This window comes from Triplophysa dalaica, chromosome 13 (assembly GCF_015846415.1).
Source record: "Triplophysa dalaica isolate WHDGS20190420 chromosome 13, ASM1584641v1, whole genome shotgun sequence".
In the NCBI taxonomy this organism is placed as follows: Eukaryota; Metazoa; Chordata; class Actinopteri; order Cypriniformes; family Nemacheilidae; genus Triplophysa; species Triplophysa dalaica.
Genome location: NC_079554.1, coordinates 11,785,854 through 11,808,741, shown reverse-complemented (window position 1 = coordinate 11,808,741; position 22,888 = coordinate 11,785,854). Strand labels below are relative to the sequence as shown.

At 38.0% G+C, this 22,888-nt stretch overlaps 1 protein-coding gene across 2 annotated transcripts in view; it reads left to right on the top strand.

The window, feature by feature from the left end:
* The first annotated feature begins 3,235 nt into the window (after positions 1 to 3,235).
* bach2b (BTB and CNC homology 1, basic leucine zipper transcription factor 2b) overlaps positions 3,236 to 22,888 on the top strand; it is an 85,503-nt gene continuing 65,850 nt past the window's right edge. The window contains exon 1 of one of the 2 annotated variants that reach the window (XM_056764130.1): positions 3,236 to 3,463. Coding sequence is in view for 1 of the 2 variants with exons in the window: in XM_056764127.1 (XP_056620105.1) it covers positions 14,200 to 14,310 (111 nt within the window). In the remaining variant the exon portion in view is untranslated. Of the gene's footprint in view, positions 3,464 to 14,161; positions 14,311 to 22,888 lie in introns of those variants that run through there. The other variant, XM_056764127.1, reaches the window with a different exon arrangement.

Here is a 22,888-nt window from a genome sequence, read left to right as displayed (position 1 = left end):
AGTATGTGCCTGAGTTTACGTCTTTGCACCTCTGTCGGGGCTTGCCTCGCAGTTTAGCTAGCCAATATAGGGATGTTATTTGGCACCGCGTTGCAGTGCTGCGACCGCAAAGTCAATTAATCTCCTCCGAAATGAGTCATCAAGTGTGACCGACTGATGTGCATTTGACTGGTTCAAGGGGCCTGTTTTGAATTTACACCAGTCCTTTCTGTTATGACTCATACCTTTCGGCAGCTTGCGGGATTTGACACGTCGTCTGAGATTGCGCTGAACTTGAACCTGCACTATAAAAAAACGTATTTAGCAATTTCATATATGCAGTTTTGATTATGATACAGGATAGATATAAAAATAATTGTAAACAAGTGTAAAATTTGTATTATATTATATTGTGTGGAAAATAATATAAAGAAATAACTCACACATATTGGGTCTTCAAGCGTCTTGGTGACATTGCCACACTTCTTATGGATTTACAGTAGTCCGTCTCAGAATGTCACTTTCTTGTCGATGGTGAGACGAGATATCAGCTGTTGTCAGACACCTTGTGCATACAGAATTCTCACTACATTTTTTTTTTATAATGTAGAGCTGTAACATTATCTGATATTCACTATATGGTTATGACCAAAAGAATTCACAATTACAATATCTATATATTTTAGAAAAGAAAAATAAATGAATTATTTCATCTTTAATTTTCTTAATTGTGTTTTTTTTCTATGACATTCAGAATACAAGCATATGGCAGCAGAGAGAGAGTGTGTAACCATATATATATGACCATAGACAAAATAATCCTTTCGTTTACATAAATAATAGAAATAATTAATATGAAATAATAGAGGTTATTGCTAAATCTTTTCTTATTTTGATATTATAAACAAAACTGGTGGCAAAAAAATTCTTTAGTTTCCAAGGAGGCTGTTCCAAATAAAGTATATGTAAATAAATACATGTATGCGTGCTAGTACATGTCCAGTATCTTTCTCATGGAGACAAGATCAGAGAAATTCATTTTGCAAGCACCCGATTTGAGCCTTAGATAGATATTACAATGTATTGAAGTGATAGTTTCAGAGCAAGGGGAGGTGCCTTTTTGTTTATTAAAGGCTGAAACGGGTCCATGTTCTCTTACTTCTATAGGTTAGTCTGTGAAATCCTGTCCAAACTGCAAAGTCCACCTGATCTCTATCTGTCTGTCTACCAGACTCTTTGTAGGTTATCAGAACTTGGATGACTATGACCTGCCCTAAATCACTGTCACACCTGCGACAAAGCTGGGCTGTGTCAGAAGACCCCAGGAAGAGGTCAATGAGTCCAGGAATACCCCTTGAACTCCTAATACATGTGTACATTTGGTCATAAATGAAAATATCTTTTGCTCACAGGGAATGAGAAACTGGAGTGTTATGAATTTACCATATAAGACGTATGTCTGCATAATTTGGAAACATCACATCGGAGATTTAAAATAATCTCTACAATCACTACATAAATTTCAAATAAGAGCAGTGAGTGTGGTTTTCGGTGGGTGAAATGATAAAAATAATTGGACCAACAATAATGAATATTTCATTGATGGTGTTAGAAATCTCTTGGTTAATTCATGGGTGAAAATTAGTCACAGCTGGTGTGATTTGTTTGTTCAATTATTTTCTATTTATTTTCTACATCCAGCTTTACCGTGACTGGACCATTTCTTGTTCACAGAATCCCACACAAATGCGACGGCTCTGAATTGTATAAAAAACAGGAAAAATGTATGTGGCAGCTAGATAATTCCTAATTACATGCATTCTCCCCTGGGGTAGGAACGCTAGTACATTTTAAATTAGAATATTTTTTTTGCGGAAGCTCTTTTCAGGTTAGTAAGTGTACTGTAAGTAGGATGGTGTGGAATAAAGGATGCTTGTATTATGAGCTGTGTTCCCTAGGTAGGCTGCTTAATCTCTGTGCTTTAGAGTTTCGTTTTGATGCTTTGATATAATTATATATACATATGGTGCACTGATGTTAATGTTCCAATAATGACAAAAAATTGTGTGTGTAGCCTATATAAAGTATACTATATAGAGGCTACACACACACAATTGTGTCATTATTGCAACATTAACATCAGTTATATCAAACATAAGACCTATTGTTTTAAAGTGATACTTCACCCATCATCACTTCATCATTTACTCACTTTCTAGTTGTTCCAAATCTTTATAAATTTCTTTGTTCTGATGAACACAGAGAAAGATATTTGGAAGAATGCTTGTAACCAAAAAGATCTTGCCCCCCATTGACTCCCGTAGTAGGAAAAATTACTTTATATTTTTTTGTTCTTTTTAACACAAAAGAAGACATTTTGAAGAATTGTAGGACAGCAAACAGTTCTTGGGTACATGTGACTACCATTTTTTCCTATATGGTAGTCAATGGGGGGCAAAATCTGGTTATAAGCATTCTTCAAAATATATTCTCTGTGTTCATCAGAACAAAGAAATTTATACAGATTTGGAACAACTCGAAGGCGAGGAAATGATGACAGAATTGTCGTTTTTGGGTTAAGCATCTCTTTAAAGTGATTATATCTATTTTTACAACTATACGCATAATTTATATTGATCTTTTTCTGAAACTATATCAATAAAATGCAGAAAATTATTTATGAAATGCATTATAAAATTGTGTAAAATCACCATGATAACATCATAGAAAACATGGTTCAGTATTTTAATATGTCCAAGTTCAACCATTACTTTCACAATGATTTCAAGTTTTGTCATGGTCCTACTCGGTTGATATTAAAGACATCAATGTTATATTTTTACAGAATGTTCCTTACATTATATAGGATGATTTTATGTAGAAAACAGTAAATGTCAAATCAAATACTGTACCTGGGTTTTTCCACACACTGAGTCGCATCTTTGCAACCTTCTGGTTACAGACGCGCATTGTCTGTGTCTTTCTTATCAGTCACGATGAACTCTATGGGATCAGACAGTTCTAGTGAAACAGAACACAGCACACACACCGACTGTTTTGCAAATCTCAGCAGCAACTCTGAATCGCGAAGCACGACTACGAACACATTTGGAGTAAGGTGCCTTGCCGCTGGAGGCAGCAGCGCAATGCGCAGCGCGCTATGTTGTGAATGAGGAATAATGGTGACGTCAGCTCGCGAATGTCAACAATGTAGCGATTGAGAGGAGGCGTTTCATTCGAGTGTAACAAACAGAGACGGAGCAGCACGCTGCACAGATCACCACACACAAACACACATCTGCCGAAGAAAAACAACTGTTTAAGCACCACAAACTTCTTCTTTTCTCTCGTTTAGAAAGAAATCTTTAAAAAACGGGATCTCTCTGCAGCCCGGGGGCTTTAGGAGTCTGCAAGGAAGTCATCATGTGAAAAATTTGGTAAACGGACAAAAGGGCTGGATTACAAGGAAAACTCAAGTCTGAAGGTGAGTTGCATGATTATTTTGTCATCTGGATGCGTCCTCTGTGTTACTTGCATGCGCGCTGTTATAAAATAGTCGTTCTGTCATAAAGGGAAAGGAAGCTTTAAACTTGTGCTTTTGGAGGGACTGTTTTAACGCTCGGGTTGTGTCAAAATACACAGTCAGAAGAGAGGGGGAAACGAGCGTGCACGCTAGGGTGTACTTTAACTGCTTCTGCTTGTGGTCGGCGTGAACACACTCCCTTTTAAACGGTAACGTAAGGTTGCCACATCCTGTTGTGCAGCGCTGACAAAAGCGAGCAGTAGTAGTGGGATGCGTTGCGATCCCGAGGGGAGGAGGGGGTCAGGCATGGCTCTTGTTTCGCGTAAAGAAAAGAAGTTGTCACTCGGCCTTGACCGATCAAGGCGGGGGAACATAACAACGACGGAGACCCCCAATGTAGATTCCCGCCTCCGTCCTTTTTCTTCCTAATGAATGGACAACTTCGAAGTCTGTTGGTGGGAGTAATGTGTCTAACTGTCAACTACCGGTGCATTGTTTGACATGTGTGGCTCTTACATGTTGTTGTAAGACCATCGTTGGGCACAATTATTAATACGTATTTCGTTGAATAAGGGAAGCATGTTACTGTCAGCTCATCTTTGTTTCGCAGAGCAAACACAGGGCTGTTAAGAAACTGTGTTTAGGCGACTGCAGTGGGTTGTAAAAATGGGAAGCAAGCTCTCTTTGTTCCGCGCAGCGCATCTCCGGCGCACGGCCATTACGTTACACACTCTCATTAATCCCCATAAAATCGGCAGAATATTTGCTGTGTAAGGGACCGCGAGCCTTATTTGGCTCAGCAGCCAATGCAAACGTCTCGGATCATTTAAAGGAGCGAGGGTCCCTTTTTGGAACGCGCTGGAATGCTGGATCTCCGGTCCGCGTAACGCCAATGAACTTTCCCTCAATTATGCAGGTGTTTCGCATTACGACGTTCAGTTCCGCATTAAAGAATGTGACTTGTGTAATGGATCACAGCAGAGGTAGATGATATGCGCGTGGGCTTGATCGTTCGCGCATGGAACGAAACACTCACCCTTCTGTTATTTAAGATGTCCGTAAATAAAGGCCGCTTTTCAAGTGTAACCGCTAATTTATCCGCGCTCGTTGTTGTAGTGTTACGTGGATGGGTTTGAACTTGCTTTGAATGACTTGGCGGCTTTTTGCCAGATCAAATCATACCGTTCTTGTGCTATTTCCCGCTTAAACCGCCTCGCGTAAACGTACACATCTTGACATAAAACACCACGTATTGATTGTTTTCGCAGAATCTCTGTGAATACATTTATACGTGAACGTTATCAGGGCATGTGAGATGAGGTGATACAGCAGTTTAAGCTGCGCCTATATTCCTTTGTCTGCAAACGCTAGTGAACCATCCAGGCTGTTTCCCCTTTGCCCTAAAAAAGCTGCAGACTTAATTGTTTAACCAACAACGTCTAGTTAAGCACTTTGATATGAATACTCACCTGTTAATAAAATCACGTGTCCTTTTATAAATCTCTCACCTGCGTTCAAGTGCATTTATCGGAAGCCTCTATATTAGCTACATTTACGCATTTGGCAGACGCTTATCCAAAGCGACTTACATTGCTTTATCCTATACATTTAACGTAGGTATTTGCAATCCCCTGGGATCGAACCCACCACCTTGCGTTGGTAACGCAAAGCTCTTACAAATCGATTTTAAATACGCGCGCGTGAGCTATGACACCAAGTTCTTTACAGTCTCGTGCGTCTAAGCTCCATTCAATCCTTGATATATTTGTCATTAACAGGGAATTAAGCAACTGTGCATTTGTGAACGTCACTAATAGCCCTACTTGTGTTGCATCGCATGTGACGTCATGTACCCGAACCATGTTTTCACAAATATATGGACTTGGACTATCCCGCACAGAAAACCCATTTCATCATCTATGATGCAAGACTATAAAGATATTTATTAGATGCACGTCTTCTTACAGGCAGCTGTGCAAAAATCCCCGTCAGCATAGTGATGAAAAGATAATGTGAGTGAGGATGAGTGTGGCTGATCCTGTTAGTCTGCATAATGCAGCTCAATTACCAGCTTCATTAATTTCTGCCTCCATTGGTGATATTCCACTCTCAGCATCTTCTGTGCGCTCATGTCTTTGTCTTATGAATTCGCTTATTTACTCGCAATCGATCAGTCGAACCGATTATGGAAGAATCGATTAGTCATTCCTAGCATTCGTAATATTTGACTTGGGGAAAAAAGTGTGTGTGCGAAAATCGATTATAATCGGAGTATTTCTCGTGCTAATAATTCATGGACCGACATTTCTAAACAGCCCGGCTCATTGTTGCTAAGTTTACTGATAGCGGTAACTTTAGAGTAGGAAAATAAACAGTGATTTCATCACTCCCTAATGACTGACTGATATGTGATTAAGTGTATTTTAAACACCCATGCATCATATAGTGAAGATGCGGATCACCTGTGGGATCTGGAGTTTTTTTCCACAAGGTTTAGCATTATCCTGTCTGTTTAAATAAACCAACGAGTTTGCAGGGAGGATCAGAGCCCTGGGTATGAAAACATGTTCCCAAAGCTATCCCACGTCAGCACTAAGGCATGTTTGACCGAGTTCCAGCCTCTGAGAGGAAAAAAGTAAAGAGGGAGAGAAGGAGAAAGCTGAGCCATTGAAGTTTAGTCAGAGCTTGTTCTATTCACGCATGGCATTTTGGGTGGCAGTGATTGGCATCATCCGTCAGTGTGTGACCGGATCACTAATAGCGCACAAACCTTTGGAACAGGGGAGGGAATCTCTGTGCGTTCACCCATCTGTGGTTGTGCCAAGACAAATCACTCTGGCTGTTGCCACAGGCGAAATCCTGATTGGACTGTTTTGTCAGCGATTTTTTTGGGATTGTCTACCCGTGTCGTAACCCCAGTCAAGAGATAAATCTGTTCTCCCGCCAATATCTTTTGACCTTTCCGTCGTGCAGCTTGGTATTTTTAACAGTTTGTTCCACGTTTTCCGCTCGACTTGAACTTCAGGCTCTCTCCCCTCATCCAGTCATCCAATATCTTATAAAGAGTGTTAAAAGCACAAATAAACATAGAAATACAAAAGATTGGCAGACTGCTCCACATCTGGCCTGAATTGAGCTCCAGTTAAAAACAACAAGCGCAAACGAGCAGGAAGTTTATGGGTGGAATAGTGGAAGCGTTCGACTCAATGGAAGCCCATTAAAACCACACCAGGAATTCCCTAATAGTCAAACATCTCTCGACCCCACAGCAGCACGGAAGGAGATTTCAACTTGAAGGGCTATGCTTGGCGTTGAATTAATTCAATTAACGCCTAGTTCGCGTCTTTGATTTTAAGACTTTCTTGGCGAGAGTTTGGTTTTAAGTTGAATTGAGGGATTAGTTAGTATTGGATGTGTGTGCGTTTTTGTCAGATTTTTGGTGTTGTGAGACTTTCTCATACGTAGAAAACTTCTCTTGTTCTGCTCTGTTCCAAGCGAGTTGAAGATTATAATTTTGTGTAAAATACAGTTTTTATAGATTACTTTATATTGTCCAAGTCATTTTGTTTCATAATGGGCAATTCAAGGGTTATGGATTGACGTTTTCCTTCAAAACTTGAAATATGAATTCACAGAGAAGGTACTTATTACCAATATATTGAAGCATCTATTCATATTTTAATGAACCCCTGCTGATAGAGATCAGACATCAGCAGTCTATGCACCAGGTTTCTGTTATCAAAAAGAGAGAAATTCATACGTTATGGATGTGACAAAGAATAACACGTTTTTGAGAGACAACATACTTCGTAGGATTTCCGTAAATTATAACGTACAAACCAGACGCAGTAATACTCAACAAATTGAGAAGGGATCACTCTTCATAGACCATACATTGTTATTTTAATTTGCCCATTTATGAGGAATATGTACTGTTATGAATGCGACAATTTTGTTATGGATATGACAATTTACTTACGTGACTATTCAAAACGATACTACATCACGTGTGTATTTAATCAAGCAAATATTGACATCTGACCTATTAGTATGGTGAAAACCTTTGGTAAACTTATTAAGCTTGACGTTTGGATGGGATAGCCCATTTTTTTCTGAAATGAATATTGTGGCAGTGTGTCGATTGAAAGCTTGCAACACCTGTATTAGCTGCAAAATGCAGTTTCAGATGTTGCAGTTGTTAGATCTTGATGATAAGTATCATAGTTTACTCATTTGCTGTTGTAATTGGTGTGTAGACTAAACATCAACTGTAGTCATTTCTTAGTTCTGTTTCTGTGACATTGTGAAACTGTGCTGTTTCAGTTTACAAGTCTGTTTTTTTAATCATGGAACATATACTCAAATACATGTTCATTAATCTAATTTAAGAAAACTGCCCAAATATGTATAAATCGCTTCCTGGAGACTTCAGTAGAAGTGCTTCCCTGTTTGTTTTTGTGCGTGTGTGTGTGTTTTCTATGGTTAAACTTGGAGCTGTCATCCCTGTCAGAATATTCATGCTTGCAGCTGCTGAGTCACATGTGCCGTGCAACTGGAGAAGCGCTGGAGTGCTGGAGAGCACTGTCGCTCCCTTTCCATCTTTCAGACATTCACACTACTGCCTGGACCCAATCATTTCCCTTCTTCACACACTCATTCATGTAACCGTTCTGCACTCAAAGTCTGCAACCCATTCATTCTCACATTCCCATGTGTCAGACATCTCGCTCCTTATCTCATGTGAGTTCCTAAGAGTAGGAGTTTACGCAATAGAAGCTTTGGACCGAAACGAGACTGACTCAGTCTGTCCTGCTTCGATATAGCAGTTAGGTCCAACGCTTACTGTGTGCTGACTCACTAACAATACAGCAGGCTGTTCCAACAGGCGGCTCGCTTTGGAGAAGTTAGGTCCACCTAATGTTGTTTGGTTGCCAGCGTTCCTGAATATATTATCTTTTGTGTCTGCAGGATAAAGTCTTCAGGTTTGGAATGACATGGGGGTGAATAAATTAATTTGATATAAACTGAATTATTTATGCAGTGATATGCTGCTGTGGGCTGAAATCTCCAGGCCAGCTTATCAATGCCTGAGTGCTCCGAAGCCTTATGGCTGGAATACACTACAAGTCTTTTGCTCAGAATTTCCCCCAGATTATCAGTCTGCGCCAGTCTGCTGATTTTATCATCTTTTGCTTTCTATGCAAATGTTCAAAAAGTCGGCAAGTAGTCTATTTTTTTAAACTGCTCGGATTTTAAAGGTCTTGAAGTGTATTGCAGGCTTTAAGCTTTATTGTTACTCTCTCTCTCTCTCTACACACAAGAAATGAGTGACTTGAGTCAAGCGGGCAGGAGTGTCCTACAGGCTGCAAACAGCCATTCTGAAGTGAATGTGGGCCAGATACAGCCTCAGGCTCTTACACACACACACACACACACAAATGTATATGAGTTATATACTGTATGTGTGTACATGACCATATATGCACAGGTCACCAACCGCACTGTTTCAAATGCAGTGTTGCAGACTGCAACTGACACACAAATAAACGTGGTTTCATACCACAATAGGACCAAGGAAACCTGGAGGGGGGTAGGAGTGTCATCAGCCTGCGTCGGTACGAGTGAGTCATATGCTGTGTGCTGTGTCAATATTGATGCCTAGTCTAAATATAAACTACAAACCACACAACTTACTAAAACACATACATTTGTACCTCACACGTGGAAAAAGCATTTTTTATAGTTTTCTTCTTTTACCCTTTATTCCATCTGTCACATTGACGAATACCCGCCTGCATACTTTAGCAGATATGAAAATGACAGCATTCTGGGGGAAAATGTTGCTGTAAATGTTATTTTCCCTGCGAGAATACAGCCCACCCTCAAACAGTTTTTAGAATTATATAAAGTTGAAAAATGCCCGTCTGGGCATCCATGCCAGCGGTAGTAAGATTGATACAGGTTGACGTGTTTTTATTCTTCGGTCTGGAAGTGCGTCATTGGATACTGTCGAGGCTCATCCCAGGTGAACATACCACAGGTATGCTGTCAAATACTCCGATCCACACAGTTCATCAGAGAAATGTTTTTGGAGGCGAATGAAAAAATAATTCTCTCTAAACTAGTTTGGCACTTTGTTTTGTTTCGGGATTTTAAGAATTCTAGCCAACAATACCTTGCAGAAAAATGTGAATGTTTCTCTCTCTCCGTTACTTTGTATTAAATTGCAAGGAGTCCGTGCAGTGTGTGCAGTACTCAAAAAAAAAGAGTAAACTAAGTGCTTGAATGAACTGCGTATCAAGCTTGATACTTAACTTCCTGCCAATCTCAATTTGTTTCCCTTCCATTTTTTTCTGAGTTCTCTTGGTCGATGGGAAAAAGTGACTTGATTCCGCAAGAGTGGAAGGTATTTTAAACAATCAGCGGATTCCGGGTAAGTGGGTGAGGTCATTGTTTTACACCGAGATAGCAAGAGAAAGTGTAAGGGGTGGGAAGGGAGAGTAGGATGGGTGGGTGTTAGGTTGGCAGCAAGGCTGACCGCATTCTGATGCGTAATGTTTTCCGTTTGCCAGATCGACTCAGCAGAAACAACGCCAGCTTTGGCAAATGTCAGAATTCCTCCCGGACGGATTGATTTGTATTGCTTTGCACTTCAGAGGAGCACAAAACATACCCTTTGTGTTTGTGCACGGAGGCTGTTCTACACCGCAGTCTATTAGTAATGTGTGTGGATGATGAATGCCTGTATGAATAAGCATGAATAAGTAATACTGCTTCAGCAGACTAGAGGTCAGCATAAACAAATCAGAGGTGTTTAACACATTACACGAGAGTGATGGATGCATTGGTAGCTGTGCAGCATGGTATTGCCACATAATGTTTAAAATTCGACATTTTTTTGTGTTGAAGAATAACAGGTGCATGAGGAAACATACAAATATGTGTTGTTGTAGATCAGTGGTTGACCACCAACACTGCAAATCTAGAGGAAAACAGTGAAAATTTTGCAATTATTTACTTACTTACACTTGTGTTCTGCAGAAGAAAGTCATACAGGTTTGAAATGGCAAGGGGGTTAGTAAATGATGACACAATTTTCATTTTTCGGTGAGCTATCCCTTTAAGAGTTCTATGCTGGTTAAGAAAATCTTTATATATTTCTTCATTGTTGTATTGCAAATCAATCACCTACGATAATAACTGCCTGCTTTATAATCACTTAAGAAATGTATTATGAACGTTTTATCATGTTAGAAACGATTTGAGTTTAATAACAAATAATGATGACAAAAAATGAATAGAAAGATGCACTTTTTTGTTTATTGTTTTGTGATAAATTTGTTTCTTATTTGCTAAAGTTCTCCATGTAAAAAAGCTTTTTAAAGCTCTCTTTCTGATGACAATAATATATACCATAAAATATTGCAACTGTAAGTAACTTGCAATTTTATGTTTCGAACAGAGATGGTTATGTAGAGGCAAAAGTTAGGGATTGCAGCTCTAACTTTCCTTAAAGGAACAGTTTACCCAAAATAAAAATTCTGTCATCATTTACTTTAGTCCATTTTTGTTGTTGTTCCAAAACTGTATAAATTTCTTTTTTTCTGATGAACCAAAGAAAGATATTTGGAAGAATGGTGGTAACCAAACAGTTCTTGACCACCATAGACCACTGCAGTGGGAAGAATACAATGGGAGTCAAAAGAACCCCAGAACTGTTTTTTCGAACATTCTTCAAAATATCTTGTTTTGTGTTCAACAAAAAAAAGAAATTTATAAAGCAATTTCTTTTTCTACTATGGCACTGTTCCTTTACACTAGTACATAACAGGTGCTATTGAAGCAAGACAACAGAAATTCTTTATCGTAAACCAATGTTAACACAAGCTGGTATCGGTTAATTAATTTAATGTCAATGTTTAATTTCTTGGTTTTATTTTTCATTATATAATTTACTCCCTCACGGACCACTTCAGACTCTTCAGAAACCAGTTGAAGTATCGAGAACCAATTTACGTTTTTGTACATTTTATGGTTTCTGTATGAAATTAATGATTTGTGGGGCACTGGGGTGTGAATGAATATAAACAAGTATGATATGTGGTTTTACTCTGTGCAGCTGGAGGTGTGTAAGAGTGTGTGCATCCGGTGAGACTCGCACAGGTGGTGAGGGGGAGGGGTAAGAGGTGGGCGTGGAGCAGCAGGGGCGGTGTGACCACTTCCTGTCTTGAACGTACAGTAAATCGGTGTGCCTTTACCAAATCAACAATTTGTACCGGTGGTGGCTTTACGCCGCCTGGCAAGAACTTCTCATTGGCTGAGCTCTAGCAGTGTGGCTTGCAGAAAATGTTTGATGTTTTTACTTTCTTTTTATCGTAGATGTTTTTGTGGTATTTGCCTCTATTAAGGGGCGAATCAACGTACGTCATTTACCAACAAAGGTTAGCGACAAGCACGTATACACCCAAAAAGCCAAAAGAACACATTTTACATATTTTGGTCGAATAAGTTTTGTGAATATAAGAGTGATGGAACGAAGAAAATTATGTTGCACTCTGTCCGACTTGCTGAATGGAAAGGATTAAAAATGGTGTTTCAGAACTCACAGCTATATAGTTGAGATTGACGTATGGAATGCTGCTTCGCTTCGCCTGAGGTGAGAAGCTTGACATGGGTGTGCACATGGCAGAATTACAATTTCTTAGCCTGAAAGTGCCACGGTCATAACCACAGACCTCAAAAGCTAGAAAATTTGATACATATTCTATACAATTAATAAATGGCGAGCTGGTCAGGGCCATGGTGGATTTATCAGGTAGCTGATAGGAACTGGTCCACCCAGCATTAGGTAAAGACAGATTTATGTGCCTTTAGCTCTGTGCTGCGGTCAACTGCCGTGACCTTAATTTACAGTCTACTGGTTTAAGTGACGGGGGTCAATGAGTCCCAGAACAAACGGTTCTCATGATGAGTTTTTTAAAGAAATCATATAACAGCCCAAATTTTGCTAACTGTAATACTAGTAATATTATTTTAGATTGCTTAAAGGGTTGATGTTTATTGTTTGGAGAGGTTGAGAAAATATTCATATTGAAACATTCTCAAATTTTCATTAAGTCCATTAGTTGTTATAACTGCACACCTACAGTATGGTACAAAGTATAGGTGTTAGGTTTTTTTTAATGAACAATGTTCAACTGTTAAATACTTTTTTCTTAAAATACAAAATCTTAAAATTTTGTGTTTTATTATCATGTAAAAAATAATTCTTTCAATAAAAGAAATACTATGAAAAAATGCATTTTGTGTTACTTTTTTGTTATAAATTTGTTTCTTATTTTCTAAAGTTCTCATATACATTTATTTTTAATAACAATACTCTTGCAAACTTACAATTACTTTTTTTAAATAACAATAATATATAACAATGTTTCTCATTGTTTATATATTGTTCTCAGTCTTGTGTGTTTTTTGGATTGTTTTGTTATAGTTTTGCAAGTTTACTTACGGTTCTATTTCATCAAGTATTCAATAACAAATATTGTTGTGATGCAAAGATAATTTGTAGATGTGTAAAAGTCTAAGATGACTTTTCAGGTTTGTTTGTCTGCTTTATAGACAGACACATAGAAAGTCTTGCAATACAGGACTCCACCTTTGCCAAAAGGCAAATGGTTTCAACAGTTACAAGTTGTAAAAGGCAAAAATGTCAAACACACACCTACATGGTTTACAGACAAAAAAAGAAAAGAAAAGACAGTTCCAGAAGTTGTAATTTATTTTTATTATTTCAGTATTGTTTATTTCATTTTTTATTATTTCTATTGCCAATAAATCTGCTTATTTTATTTTGTATTATTTTGTGCTTTTAAAATATTACTTTAACTCTACTCAATATTTTATTTTTATGTATAAATATTTACGTTTCATAATGTGGTCTTAACCTTAATTATAAACCGATTTTAATCATTTAAAGCATATTCTTTATTAAAGCATCTACAGGTTTGGTTTTTGATCAAAGTAAGCAAAAGCCAACAAAATAATAAGAAAATGCAAATCTTACCTTATTTATTAGTGGAAGATACATTTAGAATAAATAGTTATAATAGTTTTTATGCTAGTTTTTAATCATATTTAGTGATTACTTTATTTACTGTCACTAGTAAAAAACGGAATATTTAACGTTACCTACATTTAACAAATTTGTTTGACATACATAAAAAAAAGTTCAGTTTAGTGCACCCATAGCATATAGGGAACAAATTTCCAAACAAAAAAGTGCCCAAAAGACAAAATAATTTTAAGGTGAGCCAATGCAAGTTTGTTTACGAAGCAAATTTTCTTACGCAATAATAAATCAAAGTGCTTTACATAGAAATAGTCTACATCATTTTCAAAATAAGACACAAGCATTTTACAAACTACTATCTTCAAGTTAAATCATTAAAGCATTTTCTAAAACAGGTGTCTAATCTTTTTTTAAGAAAGAATAACAAATTGAGTGTTCATTACAGGAAAGGAAGTGTGGCTGGGGTTTACAGTCAATGAAGTATTAGGGGCGTGTTTTCAGCGTGATGGGAGGTGGAGCGTTCCTCCTCACTGATGAGACACAGAGAAACGTTCCTCTTTGAGGAGGCCTGTGCCGACGACCCCGAAAAACCCACCACGCGCCAGCCGAGAGCTGTTGCAGATGTAACATGCGAAAATCAATCCCAGAATCACTCAGGAGCATCTCGACGCATGTTAACGCTCACGGACCTTTCAAATTTACCACCTATCAGAGCAGTCCAACAATGGAATACAACACTGTGAGTGATCGCATTTTAGCAGTTCCTTAAACGATTTCTATGTTTTTTATGTCTTACCGCTTAAAATCTCAGAGCACACTTTATCTATAAGTGTAAATCTGAGAGTCGGTTTTTATCAGTGGTTGCTCTCTGTCATGCTTTATTGTTGAACGTGATTTGGAGGCCAGATTTAATAGACCCAAATGAGCATTGAGGCCATGAATCACCGTTAGAGAGGTATGGAGTCAGGTCAATGTTTAACAGGTGTCTCCTATGATCTCCTTGCAAATGTCCAGCGGTTTCCTTGTAGGGTTGGGTAAAAAGGTGACTGTAACGCCCTTCTGCTATCTTGACAAACAAAAACATGCCATATCAGTTCTTTGAGGTAGGAAGTATGCAACTTTGAGAAGAAAGCTTTTTAGTATGAACTATATAACCTGAAAGTTGTTTTCTATTAGTTTACACGCGTCTGTTTCTCTTACGTCTTTTAAAGGAAATAAAACTTCCTTTTCACAGTTTCCTGTCCAGGTGCTACGAATATCAACCATATAAATAAATATCAACCCCCAAAGTGACTTTAATATTAACTCTGTAAAGAATAACAGATTTGGGTGTTAATCTATAGAGACTGATCCATGAATTCCTGCATTGTAGTTTCTTTAAAGTTCAGATAGAGACGATAAGTTCACTTTTACACGATGAAATTGTTTGCACGGTTGTTTAAATTTAAAGCCTAACATGAATAAATGGATTCACATGCACTAAATATGTTTGTGTTAGGTTCTTTTAAAGTTTTAAGACTCACTTCCAAGTCTAAGTAGGATGATGGTGTGTCCGTTATACGGTTCACCTGCTGGTGTTTCTAGAGTAGATCATTCTTACCTTTGACTGGTTGGAGAGCAGATTTCTAGGTGTAGAAATCTGCTTGCCAGAATAACAGAAACAAGAACATTCTGTGGTTGTGGATGTTAGAGATGTTACATGAAAAAACTTACTACACTGAATTGATTTCTTACTTTGTATGTCATTTTCCAGTACCAACTCTTTAAACTCTTTCATAAAGACACGTTTATACGAGAAGCAAAAAAATGAGTCCTGTTTTTAAGTCTTGTTTTCTGAAAATTTTGTGTAAACTTAAAAATATGGCAATAAGTAAGGACAAAGTAAACTTGTAAAAGTACTTAATTAAAAAAAATCTTACCACATTGGCAGGACTTTCTAAAACAAGACTTTCTTGTTTTAAGCATAAACTTACTTTATTAATATTTTAACAATACTGTATCTAAGCTAACATTTCATATCTTATGTAATTTTGCTTCACAAGTGTATCAATTTTTTAAGTTGTTCAGTACAGCAAACAAGACAAGAATATTAATACTAAGTTACCTTCTGACATACGCATGACATACGCTCACCACGTGACAACATCTCTTCTGAACTATGTATTTTTCTTTTTAAGATTTATTTCTGTTGCTTCTGGTACACTTTTCCTCCACTGAGAACAATGAAGTGATATTAAATATTAAATTGATAGTTCACCCAAATTCTTTTATCATTTACTCACTTTCTTGTCATTTCAGACTTTTATGACTGATTTTCTTGCGCAAAACACTGAATAAGATATTTTGAAGTTGGTAACCCAACTGCACTTACCCCCATTCACAAAACCAGTGCAAGTAAATAGAGACCATTTAACAACATTCTTCAAAAAAGCATCTTTTGTCTTCTGCAGAAGAAAGAAAATCATAAAGGTTTGAAATTACATGAGGGTGAGTAAATTATGACAGACTTTTGATTTTTGGTTGAACTGCCATCTTTATAAGTAGGGCTGGACACTCTTAAAAATAAAGGTGCTTCTCAATCGCATAAAATAACTTTTTTTGTCTGAATGGTTCCATAAAGAACCTTTGAAATCCAGAATAGTTTTCTGATCCAAAAACGGTTCTCTGTGGCAAAAAAGGTTCTTTAGATTATAGAAATGTAAGAAAGGTGGTCCTTTAAAGCGGCCCTTACAAACTGGATTTCTGCCAATCTCATATTAATCTTGAGTACCTATAGAGTAGTATTGCATACGTCGTATCTTCGAAGAGTATTTAGTTTAATCACTTTTATAAAAGATACGGCTGCACGATTACTTCCAAAATCATAGATCAAGTTCGGGGGGAGTGGTAGGCTGAACTAAAGCATATTGTCAACAAAACACAGACATCAGTTTCACTCACCGCATGCGGTTCATGTCCAGCATCTTTTAGAGCTAGGACGGCTCCATATATAAGTTTCAAATGATCTTCAAATCCAGCGTTATATCCACCGTTTATAAAACATTCATCACCCAAATGCAGTGAACAAACAAACACCAGAACTTGGCGAACTATGCTCTATCTCTCCTGCACAGAAGTGAAAGTAAGGTCTGCGCATGCTCCTTCTCCTGCTTTTCATCCTGGCGCGTGGGCGTGCTTTTCCGTGAGAATTGTCCAATAAGGGACTAAGAAAAATTGTTTAAAACAGTTTTGTATGTTCGAAAAAACTTTCAGAAACCTGTATGATCGCTGGGGGAGTTTATCGAGCACATAAATACTATGTAATATGCCCAACTCGTTTTTTGACATTTTGTCCAAGAAGCATGAGAAGACAGCACGTTTAACATTGTAAAGAAGTCAGAATGCATGACACATCATTCCAGCACCCCTTTAAAGAACTTTTGACTGAATGGTTCTTTATATAAACAGAAATGGGTCTTCTTTGACATCGCTGTGAAGAACCTTTTAAGGACCTTTATTTTTAAGAGTGTTTGTTTAACATGATAATGTACGGTTATTAACTAGTTAATTAAAAAAATCCTTAAAGTGTCAAATGTATAATGCTTTGTCTATTTGCAACAGTGGTGGACGAAGTACACAAACCATGTACTTGAGTAAAAGTAGAGATACCCAAGGAAAAATATTACTCAAGTAAAAGTAGAAGTGCTGCCTTTAAACTTTTACTTGAGTAAAAGTACAAAAGTATTTGCCTTCAAATGTACTTAAGTATCCAAGTACTATTATTTTTATTAAAAAAATTAATATAATATATTTTATGTGCTTTTCTTTTAGCATGTCATAAGAAATGAGAGTGTATACAGAGTATATTATTTTCAGCATAGGCTTAGTTAGATCAGTCTTTGGAAGCTTTAGAAAATAACAATACCTGTTAATAAGGAGCAATCCACTCCAACAGTCAACTGTTTTAGCATCATACATGCACCAATGCAACATTTTCTTATAATATAATCATTGTGTTCCTAACTTGTAATAATTACTTTAATTAGCTCATTTTTTTCCTTCTTTAAATGAATACATGATGTTAGCTATAACAGCATGATTTGTATTATCTTAAAACTGTACATTTAGATAACTTAGACAGTCACCTCTCATAACAGATCACTCAAAATATTTATGTAGACAAATTCAAGCTGCTTTGAAACTATATGTATTGTGAAAAACGCTAATACAAATAAATGTGAATTGAATCGGTGCAGCCTAGTCAAAATATCATTAATTTAAATTCCAACATAAAATGTTAAATTCGATTGATTCCCATTTCACAATATCAGAGCACTCAGCTTGAAAAGTTTCAAATTTAAATATGAAATAAGCTGAAACAGCTTAGTTTACTTGGCTGACGACGTGTACAATGTTCATGGTAGCTTAACAGTCTATATTTTAACCAAAATGTGTTCTGCAAGCTACTGTTAGATTTATATCTCTTTATTTTAAATGAGTGAAATTAAAATGGCTTACCTCTATGTGTTCCCTTATTGGAAGGAGAATTCTTGTTTGAAGAAATTGTACAGGACCGAGGCAGGCAGAGAAGGCACTTATAAATGAAAGACTCGTTCTTCTTTTCAACGATGGGTTTTGTGGCAAGTTAGATTCTTCAGTTTCTTTCATGATTTCACTAAAGATATTAGCAGTCGAAATGTTATGTTATTGCAGACAGTTGCACTGAATCTGATGTGTTTAATCGTATTTTCGCGCTAAGTAGATGACGTGACCAAGGCGACAACAGGGCAAAACAAAACAAATTCAAAATAAAGCGCGCGATGATCTGTGATTGGTGGCTCGTTTTACCAGTTAAGTTTTTACTGACTTATAAATAAAAAGGAACGACTGATTTTGAAAATGTAGTAGAGTAAAAAGTAAGATATTTGACTTTGAAATGTAGTGGAGTTAAAGTAAAAGTCTCCGAAAATTGAAGTACTTGAGTAAAGTACAGATACACAAAAAAACTACTTAAGTACAGTAACGAATTACATTTACTTCGTTACTGTCCACCACTGATTTGCAACCCTAGAACAAACATTTACTGTCTTATAGGTTTCTTTAAAAAGGAGACTGGACACTAAAACACTTACACTTGTGCTGTGTTAATTTGATGGATGTTTAATTTAAACCAGATTTTGGGTTTGTCCATATTTTGGACAACTTTAGGTAGAAACAACCAAAGAATCTAAATCAAACAAACAGTGACATTGCACATTTACATGCTCTCTTTACTGCACATATATCTCTATTCAGTTTCTCCTCCGAGCGAGTGCGTACCATTATGCAGCGATCTGCCCCGTTCCCAGCATGCTTTTCTGCATGTGTAGCATGGGGTAAAGCCAGTGAAAGAAGACATTGTTCATGTCATAGTGAGGCATGTTGCATGCACTTATAACTCTGAGTGGGTGAAGTTTCCCCCATCATGCACAAGGAATTCCTCTGAATGACTGGATTGTGTGAAAGGAAAGCTGCAGGCCTTTGGTGCTTTTGTTTTGATTTTCCTCATCTGAGAAGTCACAAACTCAGCAACACTGTTAAAACAGATGCTCAGCTTTCTTAAGTCATGTCATTTGGGATGTATTACTCATGTTACAACCTCGTGCGCTTCACATTAAGCCAGGCAATGAATTAGACGGAGGGAAAAAGCACATAAAGGGAAAGAGTGAGTTGTAAAGTTGGATTAAGATGCTCTGCGCAGCTGCGTCAGATCCGTCCAGTGGAGTGTTTCTTATCATCTCCTGTATCCAAGAGCAATGGCTTGTGTGACTCAGAATGCCTTATTTGTGAGCGGGAGAAGTTGAGAAAGACCACCTCCAGAGTTTGATTCATAAAGTTCAACTATTGATTCAACTCTTCCGTTTGTGCCTCACAAAGGAAACAAATGGCTTTCACGTCTCCCATGCCTCTCTCAGGCATTCTTTCCTCATAAAAGGCACAGATTGATGAAACCACACCAATGAAGGATGCCCCTGTCGCAGGGGCCCCGGCTCTGAGTGATGTAATGTCCCGAGGGCCGGCACATGAGTCGGAATGAGCATATCAACACAAATAACAAAGATTTGGGGATTTTAACACGTGCTTGTTGGTTTTTGCTGGGTCTCAGAGGAGCGCACGCTTTCAGTGAGTTTCGGGGCTTATTTCATGGTATTGGCGAAGTTTAAGTGGGAATTCATGGCGGAAGAATTTCAGAAGATTGAGTGACAAAAAACACAGATTTCAAGAAGAGGGGCGAACACGGATATTTCGTCATGTTCTGATCGCGATTACACCCTTCAGTGGCGTCTTGAGGGGTCAGTTGATATTTAAAGCGCTATTGAATGTGACAGGTAGAACTTGCCTAAATGACTGATGACATTCAATAAACAAATGACCATTTTGCTAATAGCGCAACTTCGTTGGAACTGTTTCCTCTAGTTCTTTCACAAATCGCAAACGTGACACCAGCAGCCAAGTTCATCTTACTGCCCTGTGAGAAAATGTGGCCAATGACACCATCTCCTGTTCTGGGTGTGTTTTGGTTCGAGGATTTTTCCTGCTGTGTCAAAGAGGCTTCCTTCGGCGCTCTGGGCTGCAACGGGAGCACAAAGCAAAAGGTCACGTCGACAGAGAGAGAGGGAGGATATTTTTAACCCTGCTGTATCATGTATCATGTCTTGGGGTGTTCTTGGGTAACCAGGTGAAACCAGGTTCTCTTTTGTTTATCTAATTTTGTCTGTTAACAATCTGAAAGCACACATACACAAAACATTATTTACTGTTGGGGCATGTTGTCACAAATTATAAGCATTTGTTTGTAATTTTTTGTTGGCAATAATATGTTTCTTGTTTGAAAGGTATAGTTCACTCCAAAATTTCAATTCTTGCATCATTTACTCATCCTCATGTTATTTCAAACCAGTATGACTTGCGTTTTTGCGGAGAACCACAAACCTATATTTTGAAGAAGACTGGTACCCAATGACTTCCATTGTATGGACATTTTGTGTTCCACAGAAGTAAGCGCCATATACATGTTTTAAATGAAAAAAAAGGTAAATAAATGGAGTAATCAGTAAGACGACAAGCCAGGACTTCTTTATCCGTCCCATCACATAAACAGGACAAAAAATGTTGAACCATGGGAAACTTACCCTTGTCCAAAAATTAAAGACGTTTCAAGAGACTGAAGCAAAAAAAGAAGATTACAAGAAAGAAAAGCTAATAATACTGCAAGAGTAGGAAAGTGAAAAGAACGCAGGGTAACAGTTTTCAGGTCAGGATGTTTTTAGATTCTTCTTGTGCCATCCCAGAATGCATTTCTTCAGGCATGAACAAAGTCTTGGCTCACTGCACGGATATTTACCATATGTTTATGCCGGCTTCTGAATACTACAAGGGTATTTTCTCATACCATCTGTGACTCCAGCTGTGGTATGGATTATCTGAAACATATTCACATATTCTGATAGTAAATCCGTTTCGCAATCACAGATTAAAATTCTTTATAGTAGTATATGGTATATATAGTATATATTACTAGTTGCTTTGAATAAAGCATCTGTCAAAAGTCTAAAAGAAATGAAATCTCAATGCAATTGAGTTTTACATGGTCAACAGTATACCTCACGATCTATACAGGAAACGTTTTTTTGTTTTTGTTTTGACTTGAAAGTCCCATAGTTCCTGCGATATCGCCCTTGTGACAAGTAGCCCCAGCCTTCTTATATTACGTTGCTTAAAGCTTGATGGTAAGTTTGTTAGTGTTGCCGAAAGGGACGGGATTAACTAAAGCAGTGAATTCCCCAGCTGTCTTCCCCAACTCATGCATGTTTTGTGTCCCTTTTGTCTCTCTCTCTTCTCACTGCCTGGAGTTTGGGGAAAAAGAGGAATGTTTGTTTCTGGAATGCGCTTCTCTTAGCCACGCCTGGCATCAAAACATCTTTTTAAAGCCATGGGAGGAAGGTTTGGGAGGCCTCGGAGGGTTATCGAGCAGTGTGAGTTTTTTTCAGATGGGGTCAGGGGTAAAGCCGCAGCGAAGTTCATTCACTCGTTCATTCATTGAGACGCTCGTCATTGGGCCTCCACTTTCTTTTATTTTTAGCCAAATCCATCAGGCTTGACAAGCGGGAAATTCGAGCCGGCGCGGGCTCTACTCCAGAACCCCCCTCTAGACTTTCTCTCCCTCTCCCCCCATGGGAAAAACTGAGGCCGGATTCAGACTGCCAGAGATGTTGAGTCATGTGAGTCCATGTTTACAGAGACACCACTACTTGCGCTGATAGAGAGAGAGTGAGAGGTGGTCCGTTCCCCTCTGATTCTTCTATAAGGTAATGTCTAGTGGCTCTGGAAGGGCAGACATGTGCATAGATATATTTTAACACACAGCATGCAGGCAAAGGCAGGGGAGGGGGCTGAGGTCCTTGCCAGCTTCCTCTCTTCCCACAGACTCCCTTTCTCTCGCCTTGCGTGCCTGCCCAGTCCAGCATTCGCAGCAGACGGGATCATAGCCGTAAAATAAAGCAGAACGAGCCGAAAAGCGCACACACTAAGAGGCAAGTCTAAGGCCTGAGTTTGACCTAATAACCTGCATGTTACTTTCTATCCGCTTCCCATCGGGCTTTGATGTGTTTGTGTGCTGTCCAGAAACTCCAATCCTCCACAAAAGCAGCATGTTTTGAGGCCACTTGGTAGAAGTGGGCTTGACTTTTTTAAATCATGTGACAAGTACGGTTATGTGACTATGTGCTCATGATCTGATGTTATACAAGGGCCATACATGCTCTGTTTCAAAACCTCATTGCTTAATACACACACACACACACAGTAGGCAGTTGGTTAGTTCACCCCAAAAATCATCATTTACTCAACATGAGTTGTTCCAAATCTGTTTACATTTCTTGGACCCCATTGACTACCATAGTAGTTTTGAAGTTTTACCGACCCAGCATTTAAAAACATGACAATTTTTTTTTTAATAAGATACAAAATAAGTATTAAGTATTATAAAATAAGTATTAAGAATGAATTTATCATTTCTCTTATCAAATAAGCAGTTTATTTCTAATGGAGCTCACTGCAATGCATTATAGGATTATGAGATTCTCTAAGGCACATGTGCAGTTTGGTCAAAACAAGGCACCTTAGATGATTTAGAATATATTTAAAGTGTCGGAAACTTACTCAATGAATGGAAGTGCTGCCGGATTTTGGAACACAGGAAAAGTGTTATGTTTCTGAGGAGCACCACACTGAAAATGATATGGGTCTCTGTTTGTGCACATATATAAGGCAAAGAGAGAGAGAGTTGACTTGTCAGG